This window comes from Watersipora subatra, chromosome 2 (assembly GCF_963576615.1).
Source record: "Watersipora subatra chromosome 2, tzWatSuba1.1, whole genome shotgun sequence".
Taxonomy (NCBI): domain Eukaryota; kingdom Metazoa; phylum Bryozoa; class Gymnolaemata; order Cheilostomatida; family Watersiporidae; genus Watersipora; species Watersipora subatra.
Genome location: NC_088709.1, coordinates 43,819,940 through 43,843,273, shown reverse-complemented (window position 1 = coordinate 43,843,273; position 23,334 = coordinate 43,819,940). Strand labels below are relative to the sequence as shown.

General features: G+C 35.1%; 1 protein-coding gene across 2 annotated transcripts; it reads left to right on the top strand.

Moving 5' to 3' along the window:
* Nucleotides 1-188: 188 nt before the first annotated feature.
* Nucleotides 189-23,334, top strand: LOC137386835 (protein archease-like). Of its 2 annotated transcripts, none has more exons than XM_068072998.1 (7): nt 189-293; nt 9,693-9,786; nt 10,903-10,927; nt 15,366-15,487; nt 17,849-17,931; nt 19,857-19,909; nt 22,579-23,334. In XM_068072998.1, the coding sequence occupies exons 2-7, from the start codon at nt 9,744-9,746 to the stop codon at nt 22,721-22,723; spliced, it is 471 nt and encodes a 156-aa protein (XP_067929099.1). In that variant the 5' UTR covers nt 189-293; nt 9,693-9,743; the 3' UTR covers nt 22,724-23,334. The 2 variants fall into 2 exon arrangements, with proteins under 2 accessions (XP_067929099.1, XP_067929100.1); XM_068072999.1 differs by lacking the exon at nt 189-293 and adding an exon at nt 7,363-7,385.

Here is a 23,334-nt window from a genome sequence, read left to right as displayed (position 1 = left end):
AAGCATAGCTGAATTCTATTTATGGGTTGAGGGCTGCGAGTAGCTCTCAATCTACTTAATTACGAAAATCGTGAAACCATGTAGACACTATAATGTAATCCAATGCACACCGTGCCGCAAGTGAAAGGACGAATCATTTATGCCCATACTACTGACCAATCAAAAACCTTCTTTAGTTATCTAGGATTCTGGAGTCGCGTTTAAACCGTTTTTAGTATCGGGGCTGCGTGACGGAGGCCAAAGATATACTACACGGCCTACCGTCACATTCCCACTGTAACATTTGTCTATAGGTCTGTAAACCGCATTGCTTTTAGTAAAACAGTATTGATGAAACTAAACTTTAAATTCGTATAAACCATTGTCAATGTTTGATAATTTAATAAATGCTGCAATTTTTCTTTATGCAACTTTTGAAGGACGTTTTTTGCAGTTAACCAGTTTGTACTATATTATTTAGCTTAACCTCACTGCTGTTTCAGATCTTCAACCGTTGGGATTATAATGCTTCTGATTAGTTGTGCTAGATGTTTTCAAGGGCCACATGCTTTTCAATCTACACTCTTTTCTCAAGCACCATTTTTGTGGATACTTGAGCGTAGCCTATGTAAGATCCACATGCCAAATACAAAGAAAAGCTATTTGTAATATTTGTTGTTTACTGAGCAGATCGGCAATGGCTTCAGGTATAGTCATTAAAGCTCTTTGTTACTCATGGGCACTGAAGAGAACTCGCATGAGTGGGGTGGAGACAACTTTTATTTTTATTTATTGCGCTGTAACCAACGCTGCCGTCAATACAACCTGCTGAACCCAACTGGAGGGGGCTGAAACCAACTCATTTGTGCTCTGCTGAACCCAACAGAGTGCACTGAAACCAACGCTGCCAACGCTACAACCTGCCGAATCTAACAGGAGGGAGCTGAAACTAACTCACTTGTGCTCTGCTGAACCAAACAGAGTGCACTGAACCCAACGCTGCCGGCTGAACAACCTGCCGAAACCAACAGGAGGGAGCTGAACCCAACTCGCTTGTGTTCTGCTGAAACCGACAGAGTACACCGAAACCAACGCTACAACCTGCCGAAACCAACAGGAGGGAGCTGAAACCAACTCACTTGTGCTCTGCTGAACCCAACAGAGTGCGCTGAACCCAATGCTGCCGACTGTACAACCTGCCGATAAACAGACTCAGGGGTGAGCCGATAAACAGACTCCGAGATGAGCCGATAAACAGACTCAGGGGTGAGCCGATAAAAAGACTCAGAGGTGAGCCGATAAACAGACTCGGAGGTGAGTCGATAAACAGACTCAGAACAAACTTTATTTATATCTAAGCTGCTTGTTTGCATTTATAATTTCTGCACTTTAAAGGCGAATGTCTTGAGTTACTCCTTACACAGCCTGTCTAAAACTACTCTTGGCATAAATAAATCTTGTCTTCTTGAAATAAACTTTATTATACAATGTAACTGTATACACAAATCCTTGGCAATACAGTATCCAGACTGCCCTACAACACTTCGCCTTGCTCTTTTTATACAGAGCTACCAAAAACACAACTTGCTATTGGTTAAAAATTATATAGCTCAACCACATCAGCAAAACAACATTTCGAGCAAAATAAAGGAGAATTACCTTCGTTTAAAGGTGCCTGTACATACAAAGAATAATTTTCTACAACTAATTGAACCATGTACGACTTGGTATAATATTTTCCGAAATAAAATATGGGAATTGACATTCTAGAACAACCAGTAATTATCTAATTGGTTCAACTATTTACATAAGCTACCGCCATAGTGACAGTATTAGTGTCTATAATACCGCCGCTTGTCTACAGCCTACCTCACAGAAGCAGTTTATTTACCGTTGCTAATAATTTAATTATTTGAACGAGCGAGCGCATTGGTGCCACCTTCTCCTACCTGGTATGACACAGATCCGGTTGGGCTGCCGGACTCCCCAGCCTCAACAAGACGCTAGCACCAGCGATCACCTCGACGACGGCCAAGGTCACTCTCACCCATTCGCAGTGACACAGATCCACTGGACCCTCCAGTAAAACCGAGTTCTGCTAAGCTCCATCATAGACCCAACGGCCTCTTTGAGGGCCACCACTTTGTTCAAAAGAGTTGTTCTTGTGCATTAATGGCTGGAAGTCTTCCTCGGATGCTATGTAGCCATTCGTTAATGGCGGATTACTAATTTTTATAACACAGCATCTTCGACTGCATTCAATAGTCCTTTGATAATATCTATGTAGATGTATTAGGTTTAATGTCTTCCAAGTTTTGTTTTCAAATTGCAATTTTTATGATAAGTAGGAGTGTTGGTAAAGCAACTGGCCGGATAAAACGCGGAAGACCATAAACTATGTCTATATTGTTACAAGCAGTAGCCTAACTAGAGTAGGTAAATTTTAATTCACATTCTGTTAATCTACCAGATGGTTAGTTTTAGTTAAACATGCCGTTACTACAGCATTATTAATAGTTTTAACAATGCTGTGTAAATTTGCTACTTCAGTTTTTATTGCTTATCTACTTGTAAAATGTAGCCCAGAATGTATCAACTACCCATTTAAAATATGCCGTTTTCATTTGGCTAGTACCACTTGAATGATCATTTCAATTTTTCTGCAAGGCTTCACTAATGAAGGTGAACCTGTTTGTAGACACGGAGTAGCAGCAGTCTAACCTACTGTCCATCTAACTGTAGTCTGCGTCTCTATTGTACTCCAGCCTAATATATCTGTTTTTAATATGTCATGAAAAGCTAATATGGTAGAAATATTGTTTTCAAAGGATGGGTGACCTATCTGGCATAATCTGTCGGTACTAGAACTTCACAACTGGTACAACTTGTAAGATGTTTTCTGAATGTGAATTTGAGACCTTGGTTTCATTTTTAATCTGACATGGTTGTTCTTTGTACATAAATGCAAAATGAGAAATTTCATTTGGCTTCTACTTTTGGAGTAACTTTGTAACAACATGAGTAACTGGAATCTCCTTACTCCGTCTTAACCAATCTGCTTCTGGCATCACCTCAATATTGCAAGCAGAGTTAACAATTATTGCTGACTTTGCTCCTGATTGTACTTGTGCAGGTAAATACCAACCTAAAGTTCATATTTATAAAATTACTGCAAGTTACTGAAGACCAAATAGGTAAGATTTTTTATAATGGGAATGTTGTGTCAAAATTTGGTGAATTTTTCAAAGTTTTTCAAACTTTCTCATATTTTAGTATGTAATAATATAACATCTTAGCTGTATAAAACTTTAAAAAGTTGTAAAATCGCTTTATTGGTCCATCATGTTTTGACGGTTTTGTGATGTCTTGTCGGGATGCAAATGCATTCTACAAAAGAACAACATGATAGCCATATGACACGAATAAACTTGGTAGCACAGCATGATGTGACACTCCATTTACTGTCTTGCAGGAGTATAGAAGGCCTACATTGTTTTGGTCCTAATTTGATACTTGATCCTAATCACTAAAACTTAAATGCAAGGGAGAGAACTCATAATCAAATAACTAGCTCACTAGTTAACAATAGTTCTGAATTCTTGCAATCTCTTCCATTTCGAGCCAACTTTGCTTCATCTATACTCTGTCATGTGATTTCTGGTGCCTTTGCTAGTTATGTTTTCTTTTTTTCATTACAATTTCTTCGCCATATTTGTTCTTTTTCTCTCTTAAGTTGTCTTTTCCTCAGTCATATTGTAATATGACCTCGGACACCACTGCCTATTCATTTTGTTTTGGTCTTTTTGCTCTTTGTGTAGCATTTGTTAACTTACTTTATTTCAATTTAGTGTCACATTTCTTAAAAGCTTATCTGGAATGGCATATATGTATATACATGTATGTTAGCTGCACCAGTAACCTATTATACCAGGTAGCATATATAACTATTACAGTAGACGCTTCTATAACGTATACCGTATTTTTCGGACTATTAGCCGCTACTTTTTTCTGATGATTTGAGCCATGCAGCTTATATAAGGGTGCGGCTATTCTGTGGCTTTTTTTTCATCGCTAGGGTGCTTTAACCAGAATCTCCAACTAGTGCGCCTCTAGCGGTAAAGGAACATATGAAACAAGGCCTAACGGTACTGTTCCGTTAGTCACTAGGTTAAAAAGCGTCGATTAATACGAAACTGGGCCGTTAGGCACTATTCCGTTTTAAACAGGAAAGTTGCTGCCGTGTTAAAAAGCACCGTCTCGAGTTCTGCTGCCTATACAAAGGTGCGACCTATGTATTGTTTTATTATCATTTTTTGGAAAATAAAGCATATGCGGCTTATATAGGGGTGCGGTTTATAGTCCGAAAAGTACGGTACCTCCTATAATGTAAATTCCAGCTGATGTAAAAAAATTATGTAAAGTTTTTGTTTCATACTACATAAATATTCCACATAATGTAAAGTGTCAAGTCGGGCGAGTTTTCAAAGTCGATTTGAATTTTAGTTTAATTCGCCGCACTCGGGAAGAAAAAATGACATGTGTAGAGCGTTATATCTATTATATATATATCTTTCGCGACATTTTAGTTCGTCGTAATGGATCATCAGATGTGTCGATAAAACAGAGAATATTATAGCTGCTATGATATGATAATTGATAATAAATAATTGATAATATGATAATTGTTCATAAATACTTGAAGGCAATCGATTGGTGCAGGTGTTACAGCGTCGATTTACCAATCTGAATGTCACGAATTGGAGTATCGTGGAATGTTATCTTTTATCCTAAACCTGACACCTGGATAATGATAGACGACTAACAGGTAGAACCACTTTTTATAGAAAAAAGATTTTGTCGTTTAGTCTTATTGCAGTAAACATAGAAAACATTTGTTACTAGTTTTACTTTGCAGAATTAGACTTTGCTGTTTAGAAAAAAATAAGCAAATCGTTGTAAATGAACTTTGAAAGTGTGCAGTCCCCTTCAACTTGTTGTGAATTTCCCGCAATCATGGTCTATTAAACCAGTGAGATTGATCATAAAAAAGAGAAAAGTTGTCAATGCAAACCAATAACACTGCAGCTACGGTGCAGCCTACAAATTAAGGGTTAAGTCAAGCTTTTTCTCTTTGCATGGCAATAGGGGTGAATTTGGAAAGATCTTGGAACGGATTAGGCAATTTACAAGTATCTTACTGTTCTTATCGATTGAATTTCCTATAACGTAAACGTTCGAAACCGAACTAAATAAAAAAAATTGTTTAGTCGATGTATAGAAATTACCAGCAAATTCCTTATTAAATTAAAAGAGATTTGATACAAATAAAACCGCATCAATCAGCCGAGTCAGCGGTCAATAAATCTATCTATATTTATTGAATGATATTTAAAATTTGTTTTTATCATCTCCACAGACTAATAACTAGTAGCTCTTTTGATGACTTTTTATATTCTTGATGACTAGCATTTGAAACACTAATAATAAACATTTTATAGAACATGAACAATAAATATTCACTAGTGGCAGTTGTAATCGGAGCTGATATTTTAATATAGTATTGTACTATTTCTATGAATTATTAATAATATAGTTATTATTAATACTAGTATACCATATTGATAAATAATATAATGATTATTATTAAGATAATGTAAATGTCTATTCAACATCAAATAAACAATGAATATATTGTAAGAAATATGAAAAATAACTACGACAAACTTGCTAGATATTATATTTAAAAATACTATTCAATTCTAAAAATACATGTTGAAAGTATTGTTGAAAAGTTGTAATTGTAAAATTGTAGAAAGTGTTGTTGAAGTACATAATTCTTGTAAAAATACTTAAAGAATAGAGAAAGCATAATATTTTTATGCTTTATTATTTATCTTGAGGTGTTGACTGATGTTCTAAAAAAAGAATCAAGGAGATTGACCCACTAGAAGCTGAGATATAGCCAGCCAAACACAGGTCTACCAAAAAACATAAGTGTTTTGGTAGTCATCAATATATGACGTATGAAATCGACTTGTGTGCCATTGGTCAATTAAGCCAACTAATGCGCTCTCCTTTAACAATCACGGCGTTTTAATTGGTTTAATCCCTGGAAGTATAGAACAATCAAATTGGGCCTAACAATCATTGCTCTGAGAATTCCGAACCAGTCCCTCTGACGTGTAGATTAGTTTTAGAATAAAATAATTACACGCATCTATTATTTCGCAACTTTCTGCTATCACTTTCTACAAATTATATTAGTTACATCATTTATTCTATACGCAGTTATATTATTATTTTGTATAATATGCATTATGATTATAATATTAATCCTAAAAAATAATCATAGATAAGATAATAGATCAATAGAAAAATCAAAAGTTATCGTTTTCTTTTTTACAGCAAAAGCAGCACGGTCAAGTTATTCTTTTTAAGATTATGGCTGTAGTGAACTTACAGTCTGTTAATAGTGACGATAATCATGAAAATCAACTAAATGCTGCAGTAGATACACAATAGAAAAATGATGAATGAACAAAAATTCTCATTTCTTATTCTAAACGACTTGCAATCGACTTGCAATCGCGGATGTCGCATATAGACTATACACGCGCCGTTCGTTGAACAGAGGATCTTCGGAGCATATCCGTGGAGATCGAGTTAAAATTTGAAGCACAATAGTTAAAATATGCTCTTCTGTTTTGACAAATCACGGCGAGGGGTTGTGGGCAAATGCCTTTACCACACAATGTTTGCTTGATTTTCCTGAGAAACCAGAGCTAGTCTGTAAATTATTTACTATCGCGAGAAGCGTTTCACATCTCGTAGCCAAAACAATCATTATACGTAACGGCACATGAACATTAAGTCGATTTTATACGTCACAGTTTTCGGGATTTTCGAAGGGTTTTCCTCTGATTCTTTATTAGGTAGACCTGTGTTTGGCTGGCTATATCTCAGCTTCTAGTGGGTCAATCTCCTTGATTCTTTTTTTAGAACATCAGTCAACACCTCAAGATAACTAATAAAGCATAATAATATTATGCTTTCTCTATTCTTTAAGTAATATAATACAAGCAATAATATAATATTATTTGTATCCATATTGCTAAAAATGAACTTAATTAGTTTTGTTAGTGTTAGCGTTGCTGTATTGTTATTTATCATAAAAATAACGAATTACAAAAATATCTGAAAAACACATTAACTTACCTATTAGTGTAAGACAAGCACGTAGTAAATAGTATATTATATAAAAACTTAATTTTAGGCAAAAATTCACTTCCAGTCCGATTATTTGTTGACATCGCAAACCACTCTTGGAAACATAGTCGTCCGCTAAACAGTATCGACTGTGACGATCGACGGAGTTCACACATACCCTCATCAGCATCACATCATTTGTAAGGAGATACCATCGAAACTAATAGGAAGCAATTTGCAATGATCTCTTTTGCCATTTTTTGGTATTTTATATTTTGATAATATAGTATAAAATCATTTTTTTCATTGTTGAAGATGGAGACCGAGATGATTTTAAGTTAGCGATGATGGCTTGATAATCATAGTTGAATAAGAGGGTCACGTTCATGATATAACTAGTCTCGTAACACTGGTGTTTCAAGAATGATTATTATTGTACAAAAATTGCTAGAAGTGTCAAATTTTACATTTTACTAAAAGTCTGTCTGGATGGAGTAGTGAGGTAATTGTAGTAATTTTTACAAGCCTATTACGATTGTGGCCAATCTTAATTACCAGCGTGATGCTGTATTGCATAACAGTCGTGTATTCTTAACAGTCACTATATAGATCTTGCTTTATAACATTATAACTGAAATTGATCACATATTCAATATTTCTTTGAGGGTGAAATTAGTCATTTTGGATGGCCATAGTTTGAAGTAGACTGGTAACTTGATGATGAGATGTTTTTTGACTTGAACCCTGAACTGACCATCCTTTATATATTGTATGCTGTCTTGCTAACTAGTTGGTGAATTTGTGGAAGGTTAGAGGACTACTGATATGGTTTAATGGATTCCTTGATCTCTATTAAATACTCTCAGCATGTAAACTCAAACACAGATAACACCAAATATTGATGTCATTTAGATATTCATTCCTGACTTCAACTTTCATGTCAAAACTGTCATATGTTGGAGGAAATAATCTTGTAAGAATACTTTGTTTCAATGAGCCTGTTTTGCAACCCAAAACACGATGATAAATCCTTCAGGTAATTACATGTAGCTTTAAAACAAATTGGTTAATTCAAACTATGTATAAAACTCAATGTAAAACCCAAATTGTATGTAAAGCTAAGAGATGTTTGTTATATTCTTAATAGCTCGTAAGTATTTGTGCCTTGTCAGCACCATATTAGTTAGGTACTTGTGCCTTATCAGCACCATATTAGTTAGGCTGCACGATATTCCTTCAATTTGAGAATATTTATGGAACACTCCTGAGCTGATGATGCTGAAGATTTCACACGAAAGGCTGCAATAAGTTGCCTCTTTCTAGTATTCACTTTTTACTTGGCGTCAGTGATACTATGGCCCGTCAGTGATACTATGGCCCGTCAGTGTTACTATGGCCCGTCAGTGATACTATGGCCCGTCAGTGATGCTATGGCCCTTCAATAATACTATGGCCCGTCAGTAATACTATGGCCTGTCAGTGATGCCATGGTCCGTCGGTGATACTGTGGTCCATGGTGATACTATGGTCCGTCAGTGATACTACGGTCTGTCAGTAATACTATGGCCCATTAGTGATACTATGGTCCATCGGTGACGCTATGGCTTGTCAGTGATATTATGGCCCTGGGGTTACTGAAATTCAAGTTGTTTCTCTAAAAATAGATAGCTTCATCTCTGTTTGTAATAATATTCTTTGCTATGTTTACGAATGAGGAATGAATATTTTTTAAATGGTGGCTTATCATACCTCTAGTGTGCCTTTGGCGGTTAGCATATTACATTAGATCTATACTAAAACAAAACTTGTTTGCTAACAACAAAAAACATTTAACAATACATATAACCAGCACAAGCTTATGTGAAACCAATTGAATCACAGCCAAGAGGTCTCAGATTGCATAGCTTGTTGTTGAAAACTGCAAAGGAATATAGCTTGTGATTATTAAAATGATAGAAATGCAGGTTTATTTAGACTAACCGTCATTATGCAAACAAAACCTTCATTATACCGAGGCAGTATGTGTCATATGGTCAGCGTTTTACGAATGAATCATTGCAAAAAACTAGTTGAAGTATTTTTCTAACCTACTCACCAGTGTGTCATTGTTTCCTACCTACTCACCAGTGTGTCAGTGTTTCCATATGTTCAGTGTTTATAATTCCATATGTTCAGTGTTTATAATTCCATATGTTCAGTGTTTATAATGTTGTTTTAAATTCTTATTAGAATAAAATGGAAGATATCTAAAACAATCTTGTAACTTGAAATTGCCTCCATATTTCATTCAGAGATTTATGTATAAAACTCGGCAAGCATCATTATTTTATTCAAATATTTCTGTTCATAATTACTTTGAAAGTACATGTACTTATATTGATTTTATATATCTAGACAAGAACTATTTTGTTGAAATTTTAAAGCTGAATTCGTTGCAGAACTATTCCAGTTCAACATAATCTCGCATTCTACAGCCTGTCACTTTATCATTAAGTTTTATTTTATAGTTTTAGCAAACTTGCAACTGGTAACTTGAAGCGCTTATATTGAGCCTCGCAATGGAAACTGGTGACTCTGTTAACCAAACTATCAAATATGAATGTGGGTATTCTTATCTTATCTCTTTTTTGTAGTAGTTTTTTGCAGAGTGAATATTCTATTCTGATGTTTTGACTAGTTCAACAGTTTCTCTTTTGTATTTCAAGGAAAATATTTCCAAATTTGTTAGAACTTATAATGCTAGTGTGAAATTTTTTTATCATTAAGTTCTGTGAAAGTTGTTAGTAGCTTGTTAGGACAGTGGAACTTCGATTCTCGAATATAGTCTGAGTTGTTCGAGACCCGAAACAATTTTTCTCATTAGAATTAATGTATGCAAGTTTTAATTTGTTCCAAGTCGAGAAAACAACTTTGGTAAAGTATTTTTTAACATTTTACACCATAAACTAAATGTATATACTGCATACTATACAGTTAGTTTATGGTGTAATATACTACACAGTATAAATAAAAACAGCCAGATATAGATCGTATTTAATGTTAATAAAAGATTGTCTATAGATGATGAAAAAAGAAAACAAAAAGCAAACATTTTGTATGTTTTGCTCTTAAAACATCAAAAACATTAAAGGTTAAGATACAATACCAAAATTGCAGAAATTGATAATGAAACAGCAAAAAGTGCAACAGATCAGTTACATCAAAACTCATGTGAAAAAGAAAATATAAACAGCAATGGAACGTTTACTTCACATCTTTGAAGGAGAATCCTCCTCCAGAACAATTTAGGGTAACTCTACTGGAGGAGTTGTCGTCCTAGCCAATCTCTTCGGTTGAGGAGATGTCGTCCCAGATGTCCCCTTTTTGTAAAGAATTTATGAAGTGTAACTTGCTTTTCCCTTTGTTTGAGAACCTTCCAAAAGTGGCTCATAACAACGTTGTCAATAAGACGTATAAATATGCTGTTTCCGAAGCTGTTCGGAATGCTTAATTCCAACGCGCACGCTTCGGTTTGGTCGAGAACCGAATTTATGTTCGAGATCCGAGACAAACAATTCTCAAAATCTATGGTAGAAAACCGAGTTGGTCGAGAACCGAAGCGTTCGAGAACCGAGGCTCCACAGTAGTTTATTAGCAACTTGTTAGTAGATTGTTATTAACCTGTTAATAACTAGTTAGTAATAAGTTAGTAACTTATTAGTTTACTGTTTGTTTTAGATTTGGATCACACAGCCGATGTTCAGTAAGTTTTACATATTTAACTCTATTGTAATTTATTGTTTGTTTTTACCAATTTTTTCATAGTAACTCTCTTTAACCATGATGCAAGCATATTTCACTATAGATATTCACAACCAAAATACGTAAAAGATGTTTGTAGTAAAATCTGATTGTCGGCACATAACATGAAAATGAACGTTTCCTAAATGCCAAGGAGCTGAAAATGTAATTTCCTCGGTAGATAAATTAGAGTTTTAATAATCTATAGTCTTTACTATAGCAAGGGCCGGGTCCGTTCGAAGCCACGCCAAGAGCGATAGGAATAAAAATTTTCGCTCCAAAACTCGGGTACTCTAATTTACAGCACTATCCAGCACTGTAACCATTACACCTCTCAATTAACTTATCACATCTGTACTTAAGCAAAAAGAAACAATTATCTGCATGCGTTGAGCCAATTAGAAAATTGTTAACTACCATCCTGAAGCGTAGTTTCACATTGCAAAATCATATTTTTCATTGCAATTTATTTTTAGCAGTGACCAGTCGTATTAGATGCCTTACAGATACGAGTCTTCACTAATTTTAGATCTATGGACTTATTTAGATCTATGGACTTATTTAGATCTATGGACTTTGGATTCTTGTTATTGAACAATAGTACTACTGAGAGTGATTCATATTTTATCTGTAATAATAATAATAATACTGCCGTAAACTGTAATAATAATGCTGTAAACTATGTAATTATATTGATAAATCACTCGATTCCGACATGCTCACAGTATTTTCGCAAATGGTTCAATGAGTGTTCGTTCTCATTCTGCAACGCATTTGTAGGATTTTTTCATGGCATCAGCTAATGTAAAATTTTATAATGATTAATTTGATGTTAAAATATTTTTTTATACGTTGTGAGGTTTAATAGGTATTGCGATTTATATGTCAAATATTAGGTTTTATCGAATATATTACTATGTCCTGGTAAAGAAATTAATTTGGTAGCGGAAGAGTTAATTATGCGCATCCTGGTTACTCATGACGATCTCTCATGGTGCACAAACTGCCGAGTGCACTAGTCTTCTTTTACATTATATAAAGAGCTGTGTCTGTCTATTGCCACGGTTGGGGGTAAAATGTTGTGTCTTGTGTATTTTGAACTCACGACTTTCAGTATGGTAGACCAATACACTAACAACTGCGCAATTCAACTACTCTCTGCCATATCAGAATATATTGTGCGTATGCTTATTACACCTAAGGATCTCTACAGCTAAACTCACTGCCAGGGGACTTGTGTTATTTAAGATGAACTTGCACAAGATTTTAGATTTTATTAGAACGAATCGATATTGTTAGTATTTTTTCGATTGGTTTTGACGTTGGAGGTGGTCTGGCAGACAGGATGTTTCCAGATTAAAATCCACAAAACTCGATCACTGTTAAAATGTTAAACTGAGGAGGAAGACATTCCGAAAGAAATTTGTACTGAGCTAAAGATGAGAGCTAATTATCTGACATACTCCGTAAAATGAGTGACTGTTAGAGTCTGTTAATTGCCCTATTGTTGGGTTAAATATTGAAAGGAACTAGGAACAAGGTAACTTTTTGGTCTCTTTGAAATTCCTCAGCTGATCAAACAATTTGTATAAGATGAAGGCTGTCATGCCGCTGGAAATAAGTATGATTAACCAAAAACATCGTCATCTAAATATGATTGCTGAAATCTACTTACCCCTTCACATTGCCTTGATCTTCTGCAGTGTGTAACTTTTGATGGAAATTTTTTGGGATTTTGGTGAATGTCTCTTTCTCTTTTCATTGAGATTCTGATAATTTCAATTTCACAAACGTTTGAGTTGATTGATTGATCTGATATGAGATGTGGTCACTTTTGTTTACATTATTTTATAATGTTGCCATCAACTAACAGTACAGGCAGTAAAGGTCACGCAGGAGACAAACCCAAGCCTTTTAAAGGTGCATATTTCAGTCAAAGCAACGGAAGTTCGTAAAAAGAGGCTGTATATTTACAGAGCTCTAATATATACGGGTATATACATATCTGTATATATACAGCTATATATATATATTGAGTTAAAGATATATATATATATTGAGTTAAAGAGATATATATATATATATATATATATATATATATATATATATCTTTAACTCAATGTATATATAACTCTTTAACTCAATATATTTCACTCAATGGAATCACTCAACCATTCTGTCAAATGGTTGAGTGATTCCATTTATTGCTACCACGAGTACAGGTAGTCCTTGACTTATGACACTGATATGTTCCTAAGACGTGGTGTAACTAGAATTTCTTTGGTGGTGGAATTTTTTTTTCTGATGCATTACCGTTAGCAAAATCTGCCTTGAAGTCATAATGGTGATAAGTAATAGGTGATAGAGTGAGAACCGGCAGGTACAACTAAAATGACTCATCACTGAATATGAATTATTCACTGATGCAGTTTTCCTCCCCACCAGCACAACAAACACAGTGTTCACCTCCTGTGCTAGATACTAGCTCACAATGGTTCATGTCACTTACGGTATGTTGTAAATTGTAAGTGGCCCTCAGATGGAACTATGTTAAATATTATTGTATATATTTCCACAGGGTGGTTTGTAGCCCCAAACAATGTAAGTCGAGGTCGTTGTAACCCGAGGCCTTCTGTAGTAAATTATCCCATCGGACAAGAGTTCTGCTTTAACGAGGGAGCGCAGCTAAAGTTGTTCAGTATCATGCGTTTAGCGTCAGTTACTTCACCTGCTCATCTAACCAAAGTTGCCGTTGTTGGAGTTTTTGATTTTATTGCCATGATTTTTAGCAATTTTTATAAATTCTATATAACTGAATGTATTCCTTAGCAAAGAATATTACTTTAATGTGTTTCGTAGGATATCAGAAGCAATGAATGATTCAGTTTATGATATTGTAAATTGGACTAAAAAATAATAGATTCATATCTGAAAAGGTTATTGGTCGCATTTGGCTTTATACAGAACAGTGATTGTTGTCTAAACTCAAAAATGTCTGTTGCCATAGTGACTAAATTGAATTGCTGAATTAGCACAATCCTGAACACATTTCAATGATTTACTAACAAAAGAATTTGTTACATTCACTGAACATTCAAACTGAACTGTTTTGTCTTGATTTATATAAAGCTCGCAAATCATGGCTCTGTAATGTGAGAGTTGTCTGCTCTCTGACATTGTTGCAACAACGATAGAGACAACTCCTAATTTTGTGTTTTCGTAGCCAGTTCTGAACATTTGGGCAATATTTTCAGCCTGCTTATCAACATGCTAATTCAACCTGATAGTCAGGAATTGTGAAGAGCAGATGGTTATAGCTTCTATGTATTATTTGTTTACTAGAGTTTTGGAGATGACTGATTCTGTTCACTAACTTAAAAAAAGTAGAGAAAAACATTACATTGGCTAAAATGATGCTATTAAAAGTGGACAACAGATAATCTTTACTATAATAAAGGTTGAAGGCTGGGAAAAAATTGCATGGTACAGGATTTGAATCTATAACATTCTACTTCACCACCTGGTCCGCTACTATTTGAGCCTATGGTTCACCTTGCACAAGTCCATAATTATTGTACATATAGGCCTACTTATTCTGGGTATTTTGGGAAACTTCCAGGGTGTGACTTCCAGGGTACTAGTAATTATAAAACCATCTTTCCAAGACTGTTCTAGTTTTACCAGCATAATTCCATTGCTTATCTTGTACTCATGTAGGTGTTGGAAGCGCGTTTCAATTGTATGATGTAATATGCAATGGTCAGGCTCTGTATTTATTTTCGTAGTCTCTTTTTTTTACCAGAACTAATATGCTGTCAGTCTCGTGTGCCCTGAGAGATCGTCATGTATAATAACTATACACATAATTATTCCGTGGTACAGATAGGTGATCGAGTGGCGTAGCTTGTAGTGCGTTGGATTTCCATGCATGACAAATTTTTTTCCTATTGCGTTTAGCTTGGCTTTGGACGGACAGACGGACAAGATTCTTGTGGCAGTCAATTTTAAGACATTGCTCGAAGGCTAAACTGTAGGCTTACTCATTCTTGTCTGTTGCCTAAACTGTACATTTACTAAGATGTTCTGGGTTACGACTTGTGAGAGTTGTCCATTCTTTATGTAAAACAATAAGTTGTCAGTAATAGCGTTAGCATATACTTGCACACTTGGAGGTTGATGTGCTACATCCAACATACAATATAGTAGCTAACAACAATGTGCATTATACTTAATATCTTCCAAAGCTATCCTTTTGCCAAGGATAAGGAATGCAAAAGTATATCAAATGCTGGAAAGCTTCTCCTTTTATCAAAGGGTTGCTTCTGATTAGTATAAATGTTGCTTAGCTGTTCTGTTCGTCAGTTTTGGGAGAAACATAATCCATTATCACCTCCGTGTAGGTTACATGCATGGGGCGATGATATGAAGGAAGCCTTTGCACAGTGCGCTATGTCTATGTACGGGTATATGACTGAGATTGATTCAGTCAACGAACTCACGGAACAACCCATAGAAGTCTCAGGTGTGTATTCTTCACTAGCCTGGCTTTTAGGTTGCCAACTTCACATAATTTTAATCTCTGGGTTTGTATAATTTTAATATTGTCAGCTAGAAGTTTTCAATGTATTGCATTAGTTGATATTTTTTAACTGTTGCTTTGTTGTTTTCCGGTAGAAACTTAGGTTTTTCATACCTTATATCATTCTCATGAATTGTTTAAATACCTACTCATTGATTTGCTCCGACTATATTTTGTTCCGCCATCTCTTTATCGTTTTGCAGACAAGAACTAATTTGGCAAAAAAAACCTTTTTGGTATCTTGTCAATAACTCGCTGCTGTTTCCTTCGATATGTTTTATTGTGTAAAAGCAACCGTCTCCAAAATATTTTCATGTTCAAAGTAACCATATGTACTTCACAATGTTTGTGGGTTGCATACTAATCACCAACTGGTTTCTTTTTAGAGTTGTTTTCTCATGGTTCCTTTTGTTGCTATTTAACATGACAACTCTGCGAAAATGTTACAATATTTTTACAAACCTTGTAGTTATATTGCCTAAATCTTCTGCATGATGTACATTTTCATCACGCGTTTTCATCAATTTTCGCAACTCAAGTTATCATCGTTTTAAGTAGCCTTAGTGGTTAACTTCGTGATAAGAATTTGTAAAGTAAGATTAGTTGTGAAAAATGTTTTACATTCAACGGCTATAAAAAGCTTGATTCAATATTCATTTGACTTCCTTTCTTGGTCTTTGTTGATCTTGGTTAAGACTAAAAGATGATTGGTTTGGTTGCTATGGCAACGGTGGTCAGTCTACACACACAATTCTTTATCACAATTTCTGTATTTGTGGATTTCAGACTGTCTGCATGTTAGTTTATGGTAAAAGGTTAAATAAACTGCATAATACGGTGAGGGTGTTGTCATGGCTCTGTGATCACCGGGCAGTGAGGCCGGTAAAGTATGTAGAGTAGAACCTCAATATAGGATATTCGTTTATTTTTCAGGTGAAGCCGTATCTATAGTAGATTTACTGTTTGGGTTATCAACTGTTATGTTAATAGTTTACTGTTATGCTAACAGTTAATTGTTATGTTATATATTTGCAAAACAAGTAATGTTTTCCCAGCTTGATTCGTTTAAAGGTTGACTTGCAACAAAATTCACATTACAGTTATTTGGTATCAAAAGATTCACCATGTCTTACTCTGTTGGGTTGTAGGTGCAAAATATGTGGAAATGTGATTACAAGCTCTTAAATGCTCAAAAACGAACAGGTAATCGCTGCCATTATGACACCGCCGTAGATAGGAATCAGTTTATTTCTCTGACGTAGTCTTTACATTGATTATTGTTTTGTCATGTGATGTTCTCACGTAAATTGAAAGGCCAATAAAAGCCTCGATATAAAACTTCTCGTAGCACTGGTTTATGACGAACACTTCGGGTTTTACCGAAGACCACGTATCAAATATAGATGCTCGCTACTTGACAGTTTTGTTTCGGCATGGTCTAATCGTCTATTCTTAATCTGATCATATGACCCATACTTTGCGAATAATTTCTGCAGCATTTTTCGATTATCACAAGTGACCAACAGGCTCGTCATGTTTATTAGACAATGATATGTATTCCATTGAGCTAAGGTTAAAAAATTAAACGAATTTTCACGGTAGGTTATAAGATGTCAGTGCTGAAAGTGACAGCATTACAATGACGATGAGATAGACGCATAAGAACAATAGACATGGTTTTATTAAATGCGTGAAGTATATTTGTGAAAATATTTTGATGAATAAGGTTGCATGAAAGTGTAAATAGAAGCCATCTTGTGCAACTACGTCCCATTTGAGCTGTTTTGGAAAAAGATTCTAATCTACAGCGGTCTCTTGATGGGGGCGATTAACTATTCGTTTTTGAGCTTATCAGAGCTTGTAATCACATTCCCATATATTTTGCACCTACAACACAGCAGAGTAAGATATGGTGAATCTTTTGATACCAAATAACTGTAATGTGAATTTTGTTGCAAGTCAAACTTTAAAATTTTCCATTTAGTTCTTCCCAAATGGTACATTTTAACCGTAATGTTGTAAGTGCAAATTGAGTATGACTGCAGCCAAGTGTGGACGATTCCAAACTTGATTATTTGACAAACAGTTGTATTATGTCGGAGAGTTGCACTCACGGAGTGATTTATTTGTCTAAGGAGTAGTAACGAACTCACTAACTTGCACTCTGAATGGAGTATGATCAGCTAGCATATTATTTTTTGGGAGTTGTTTACTACTTTTGAATTTTTGAATGGCCCATTAATACAAATGTACTAATCAAAACTGGCACTACTACTAGTGAGTAACTCTATGCTGTCTTTACAGGTGAGGACCTCATATCTCTGCTCTATCAATTCCTAGACGAGTGCCTGTTCCTCTTTTCAACAGAACCGTTCTTCATTGCTAGGGTTGGTGTATAATTTTGTTAGAAATTATAGAAACAGTCTTTCATTCCAAGTTTCAAATACTGAAATTATAGGAAAGCACCATGTCATAGTAAAGGCATGTATGTACCTATTATTCATAAAGGTGAGTGCATATGTACTACAGTAGAAGCTCTACTTATTAAAGACGGCATATGAGATTTCAAGTTATGAAACATCTTCTGGTAGAAATAATAATGGCTCTGAATAACGAAAGAAGCATCTAAATACGAAACGCCGCGCTGGCCGTCAAGCGAATGAGCAGCTCAGCTCGATAGTGATGCGTCTGAGCTGCTCTGCCATTGGCTCGTGCCCAACAACTTCCTGCCATCTCATTAGTGCAATTGTTTCTTGCTCATACAATGTGTCTCACTTAGTTTCAGTCGCTAGTGAAATTCAGTGAGTGCCTAGCCTTGTCAGCCAAAAAATAAACAAATACAGTTCGTAATTTTCATTTGTTCCCTGTTTCTTCTTTTCATATGTACTTTTTTATTTATAATGTATTCCTATAATTCTAAGATGTTTTCGTAACCGATTTTAATTATTATCTATAATTAATGCAAGTATTAAATTCAAGCTTCACGGAGGCTTGGAAAGGATTAGGACAGTGGTTCCCAACCTTTTTCATTCAGTTCCCCTTTTATGCCTTTTCATAAATTTGGTTCCCCACGCACTTTTAACTCACATGACTAAAAACAACCGATACAAATTATAATCCAATTTGATTGTACATATCTAAACATATAACAACATATTATCAATTTTTATACAGCACTCATACAACGCACAACATTACATGACCTTTAGCGTGGCTGTGAATTGGTTTATGACTAGGTTAATTTACTATCCAGTCAGAATCTGGATGGATGTGTTCACGTGTATCTGGGTTCAGACTAGTAGCTCGTTATTAGCAAATAGTGTTATAAATATAACCAAAATGTTAAATGATGACACCCAAACTCACACGGCACTGCAAGACATAAATTGAGAATTTAACAAATCAGACACCTCTCTGTTCCCCCTTGTATATTCAAAGTTCCCCCCTCCCCCGAGGAGGAAATTCCTCCCTCGTTGGGAACCCCTGGATTAGGACATTTATATAGTAAAATTCATTCTTACTTACGAATTTTTCTGCTCATGAAATGGCTTCGAGAACAAATTAATTTCCAAGTAGAGTTTCTATTGTACTTCATAGCAAAATATGTCAACCCAATTTTATGGCAAAAGTAAGTGTAAATGTAACACGAAAAACCAAAGGTACACGCACAAGTGCTGCTTTATAGCAAAGGTATGTCACACTACTTTATGACTATGGAAAGAGTATCGATTTACTACTTAACAAAGGTAGGCGTTGATCTTATACCTCAGTAATGGGATGTTTGCATGTGCGACAGTATAACCACGGTGAGTATGTGAACTTGCTGCTAAACAAAAGTAAGTGTGTAGGTGTGTTTCATAGCAAAGGTAAGTGTGTAAGTGCTAATTCATAGCAAAGGTAAGTCCATAGGTGCTACTTTGTGGCAAAGGTGAGTCTGTAAGTGGTGATACGTGATTCTGATATGACATAACCACAATCTTGTCTCATGTCGTTTCTAATTGCTATTGCTGTGTTTGACAGAGAGTTGTTGCCTCATGTTGTCTCTAATTGTTATTGCTGTGTTTGACAAAGAGTTGTTGCCTCATGTTGTCGCTAATTGCTATTTCTGTGTTTCACAAAGAGTTGTTGCCTCATGTTGTCTCTAATCGTTATTGCTGTGTTTGACAAAGAGTTGTTGCCTCATGTTGTCTCTAATCGTTATTGCTGTGTTTGACAAAGAGTTGTTGCCTCATGTTGTCTCCAATTGCTATTGCTGTTTGACAGAAAGTTGTTGCCTCATGTTGTTTCTAATTGCTATTGCTGTGTTCGGCAGAGAGTTGTTGTAAATGAACTGGACTATGAGAATTACACTCTGAAGGCAACAGGGTGAGTTAAAATGTTTTTTAAATGCTTCCACACTACATTGCTAGCTCTGCAGCCATTTGTATATGTATATGGTTAGTTTTCTGCATTTACTTGGATAGCATCATGTTTTAATAGCATAGCGGTCTTCAAATTATAATACCTTCTAGTTATATTATAGTCTAATCTTTTTCTGTTATGAATCTACTGATCAATTGCCTCAAAACTTCTTTTTAATGCGTAAATAAACTTAACGCGTATATTTCTGTAAAAAATTTCTTTTTGCGGTAATTTCTAAACTACTACTCGCGTTCAAGGCTCCAAATGCATATCTCCGAATCTATTACAGTCAAACTTTGACATACGAGCTTAATGCGATCTGGGACTGAGCTCTTAATGTCACAGCAATATTTTCCATACAAAGTAATTGAATACAAATTAATCCGTTGCCATACCATGAAGAAGCAACTTAAAAACAGAATATTAGGATGGAAAAATGTGTTTTTAGTTGTTGCAATTCAGTACCTACGCTCACAAACCTGCGAAATAATTACCTATTTAACAGTTAAATGAATCATAACATTACTACATAGAGTACTGTATGGAGTTCTTACCCTTGAGAAAGACAGCAGTAGCTAACGTCAGTATGAGAGAGACTTGACAACAACACGTTCGGCACACTTGACCTTTTGTGACGCTACGTAACATAACATGAACTTTGAATTTAATTTGAATTTAATTTGAATTTAATTTGAATTTAATTTGAATTTAATTTGAATTTAATTTGAATTTAATTTGAATTTAGCTCACTAAACACTTAAGACAAATTTCAATCTTCAACTTAACTTTTATTTTATCAAAAACTTAATTTATTATCATATGTTTCCGGCTTGACACTTTTTCCTCGCTTTTACTATAACTTATAGCCGACCTCATTAAAACTTTTTTCAAACTGATGCGACGAGAAAGGCTGATCGATGCTGTTCTCGAAAGCGGCTTCTCGCATACTTCGCATACATTTAATGGTCATCGAGAACCTCGGATGCTTGTATCTCAAAGGTTTCTCGTATCTCAAGGCAGCACTTTGCTCGAAATTCTGCTCGTATCACTATTTTTTCATATGTCGAGGTACAATTGTACTACTATTATCCTTTTCGCACACGTTCTTAACCTTTGCTCGTCATATAATAATTTATAACTATAACTAGTATGCAGGTTGTCCTGTGAGCTGTGAGATATCATCAGGTGTAATAAGTACCCACACAAGTATTCAGCACTGGCTTAGTATTCTAAGTATTCTAAGTATTCTAAGCCAAATATATAAGTTCGATGCCTGTTTGATGAATTTTTCCCAACATTTAAGTGTATCTTTGGACAGACAGATATACGAACAGGATTCTTATTATAGTAAAGATTTAGCCGTATCATTTCATCTCCTACCCATTCCTTTCTCTTTCTAGAATATTCTAGCATACGATAATATTTTCTGCTTTAGAATATTTTAGCATACAATACTTTTTTGTTTCTAGAAAGTTTTATGCAGAATAATTCTTTCTGTTTTGGAATGTTCTTGTGTGTCATGATATTCTGTTCCTTGAATCTTACACATTTTAAAATAGTCTCTTTTTTAAAATCAGGTGTACTTATTGAAAAATAACATTCTGGCCACACACTTGTCTTGCTTCAGTCCCACTCCCTACCTTCCTGTAGTACTACTTTGACTTCCAATAAGCTCTTTGCTGGCTGTGTATCACCTTGTCTTCTAGTTCCTCTTTTCAGTTTCGTGATTTGCTCTTTAGCTGTTTACGATTTACTTACTCCCCAATTCGATGCCCGCAGTTCTCTCTCATCTTGTGAAACAATACAAAAAAAGACTACAACCACTTGTAAGCAATATTATAAGTGTTTGTGCATTTTCAGTGAATAAATTGCAAATCGTAGCTAAACTGTACACTCTCTAATGAATGCGGTTCAACTTTGGAGTTATCTTATATTGTAACAGTGGAAAGCGATTTAATCTCTGCTAGTGCTAAAACACACCTTGGATGCTGCATCGCTGATGGAGTATTTAATAAACCGTTCAAAGTAGTTTTAAATAATATTTTTATAGCTGGAAAATGTAACAGCTCACCAGAGATTTTTAGGGTTGTCTTCTCAAGCTTTCTTAATTTTTTTGCACATCTCATAGTTGTAAGGTCATATCTTGAAAGTTTCCATTTTGTATGATTTGATGATCATATGATTTTTTTAGCCAATGCTTCGGGGTATGTCATTTAGTAACAGACTTTCCAATGTGGTAATAAACCAATAATTGTGAAACTGACTGGAAGCTTGATTTTTGCCAAATGTTGAATTTCACCAGCAGTTACAATATCTATGTTTTCATGTGAAAATATAAATAATGTAAAATCTTTTCTAATTTTTCGAAAATTGAAATGCGATTATCGAGATTAGTTTATTTGAGAATTTGACAATTTTAGAAATATTACCCGTGTTAGTTTACAATGCGATTGCAAAAATTATTGAATATCTCTTAGAGATTTTTAGCGTAGAGACACGTGAGGATTGTTTTCTTTATCGTTGTTCCCGCTGTGCACAAGAACTGGATGGAACATTAGCAGTAGATTGTCGTACAATCAACACAACCTCATAATTAGAAATGATGCTTTAGCATCATTCTATGATAATCATAGGTATGGAGAGGAATTTGACCTGTCCAAACATCCTCAAGGAACAGAGGTGAAGGCAATCACCTATAGCAACATGCAAGCACACGAAGCCAATAGCCCTGAGTCACCCGATGGTTTAGCGCATGTCTTTGTTGTCATAGACATCTGAAACAGTAATACTACAGCCATTGACACTATCTGTGCTCTATTGGTTGTTTTTCCAAGTTCTGTTGCTGGGCAGGATTTTCCGTTGTGGTAGTGAGAGGAAGGCTAGAAAAACTTTGCTACATTATACGTGACCTGTTCACGGCTACTACATACTTTTTTTTAGATGCTATTTTTGTTTTTAAATTGGATCACACTATCCCTTGTAGAGCATCCAACAGTGGCTCTTTTTTGACCTTTGGGATAATCTGTAGCCTAAAGATAGCCATTATAAACATTTTACGGTTGGTTAATTGAATTGTTTGACATCTGTGATGGCCAGCGCATGGATATACTGTTGTTAGTGTTCATAATGGTAACTCTGTGCTGGGTAGTTAGCAGCGTGCTATATTATACCATAAAATGTTTCGTTAAAAGAGATTTATAAACAGAGTTATTGAATGTTTCAGTATTCATTTATGATTGGGATGTAAATCTATCTATTACTAAAAAATTTGCTAAATATGTCTATGGTTCTGTATGATATGCCTTTACATGATTTACTATTAAAATTTTTATGTTGGTGGTATATATTGTATTGGTTATCTAGATTTATAAAGTTCACGCTCTGCGATA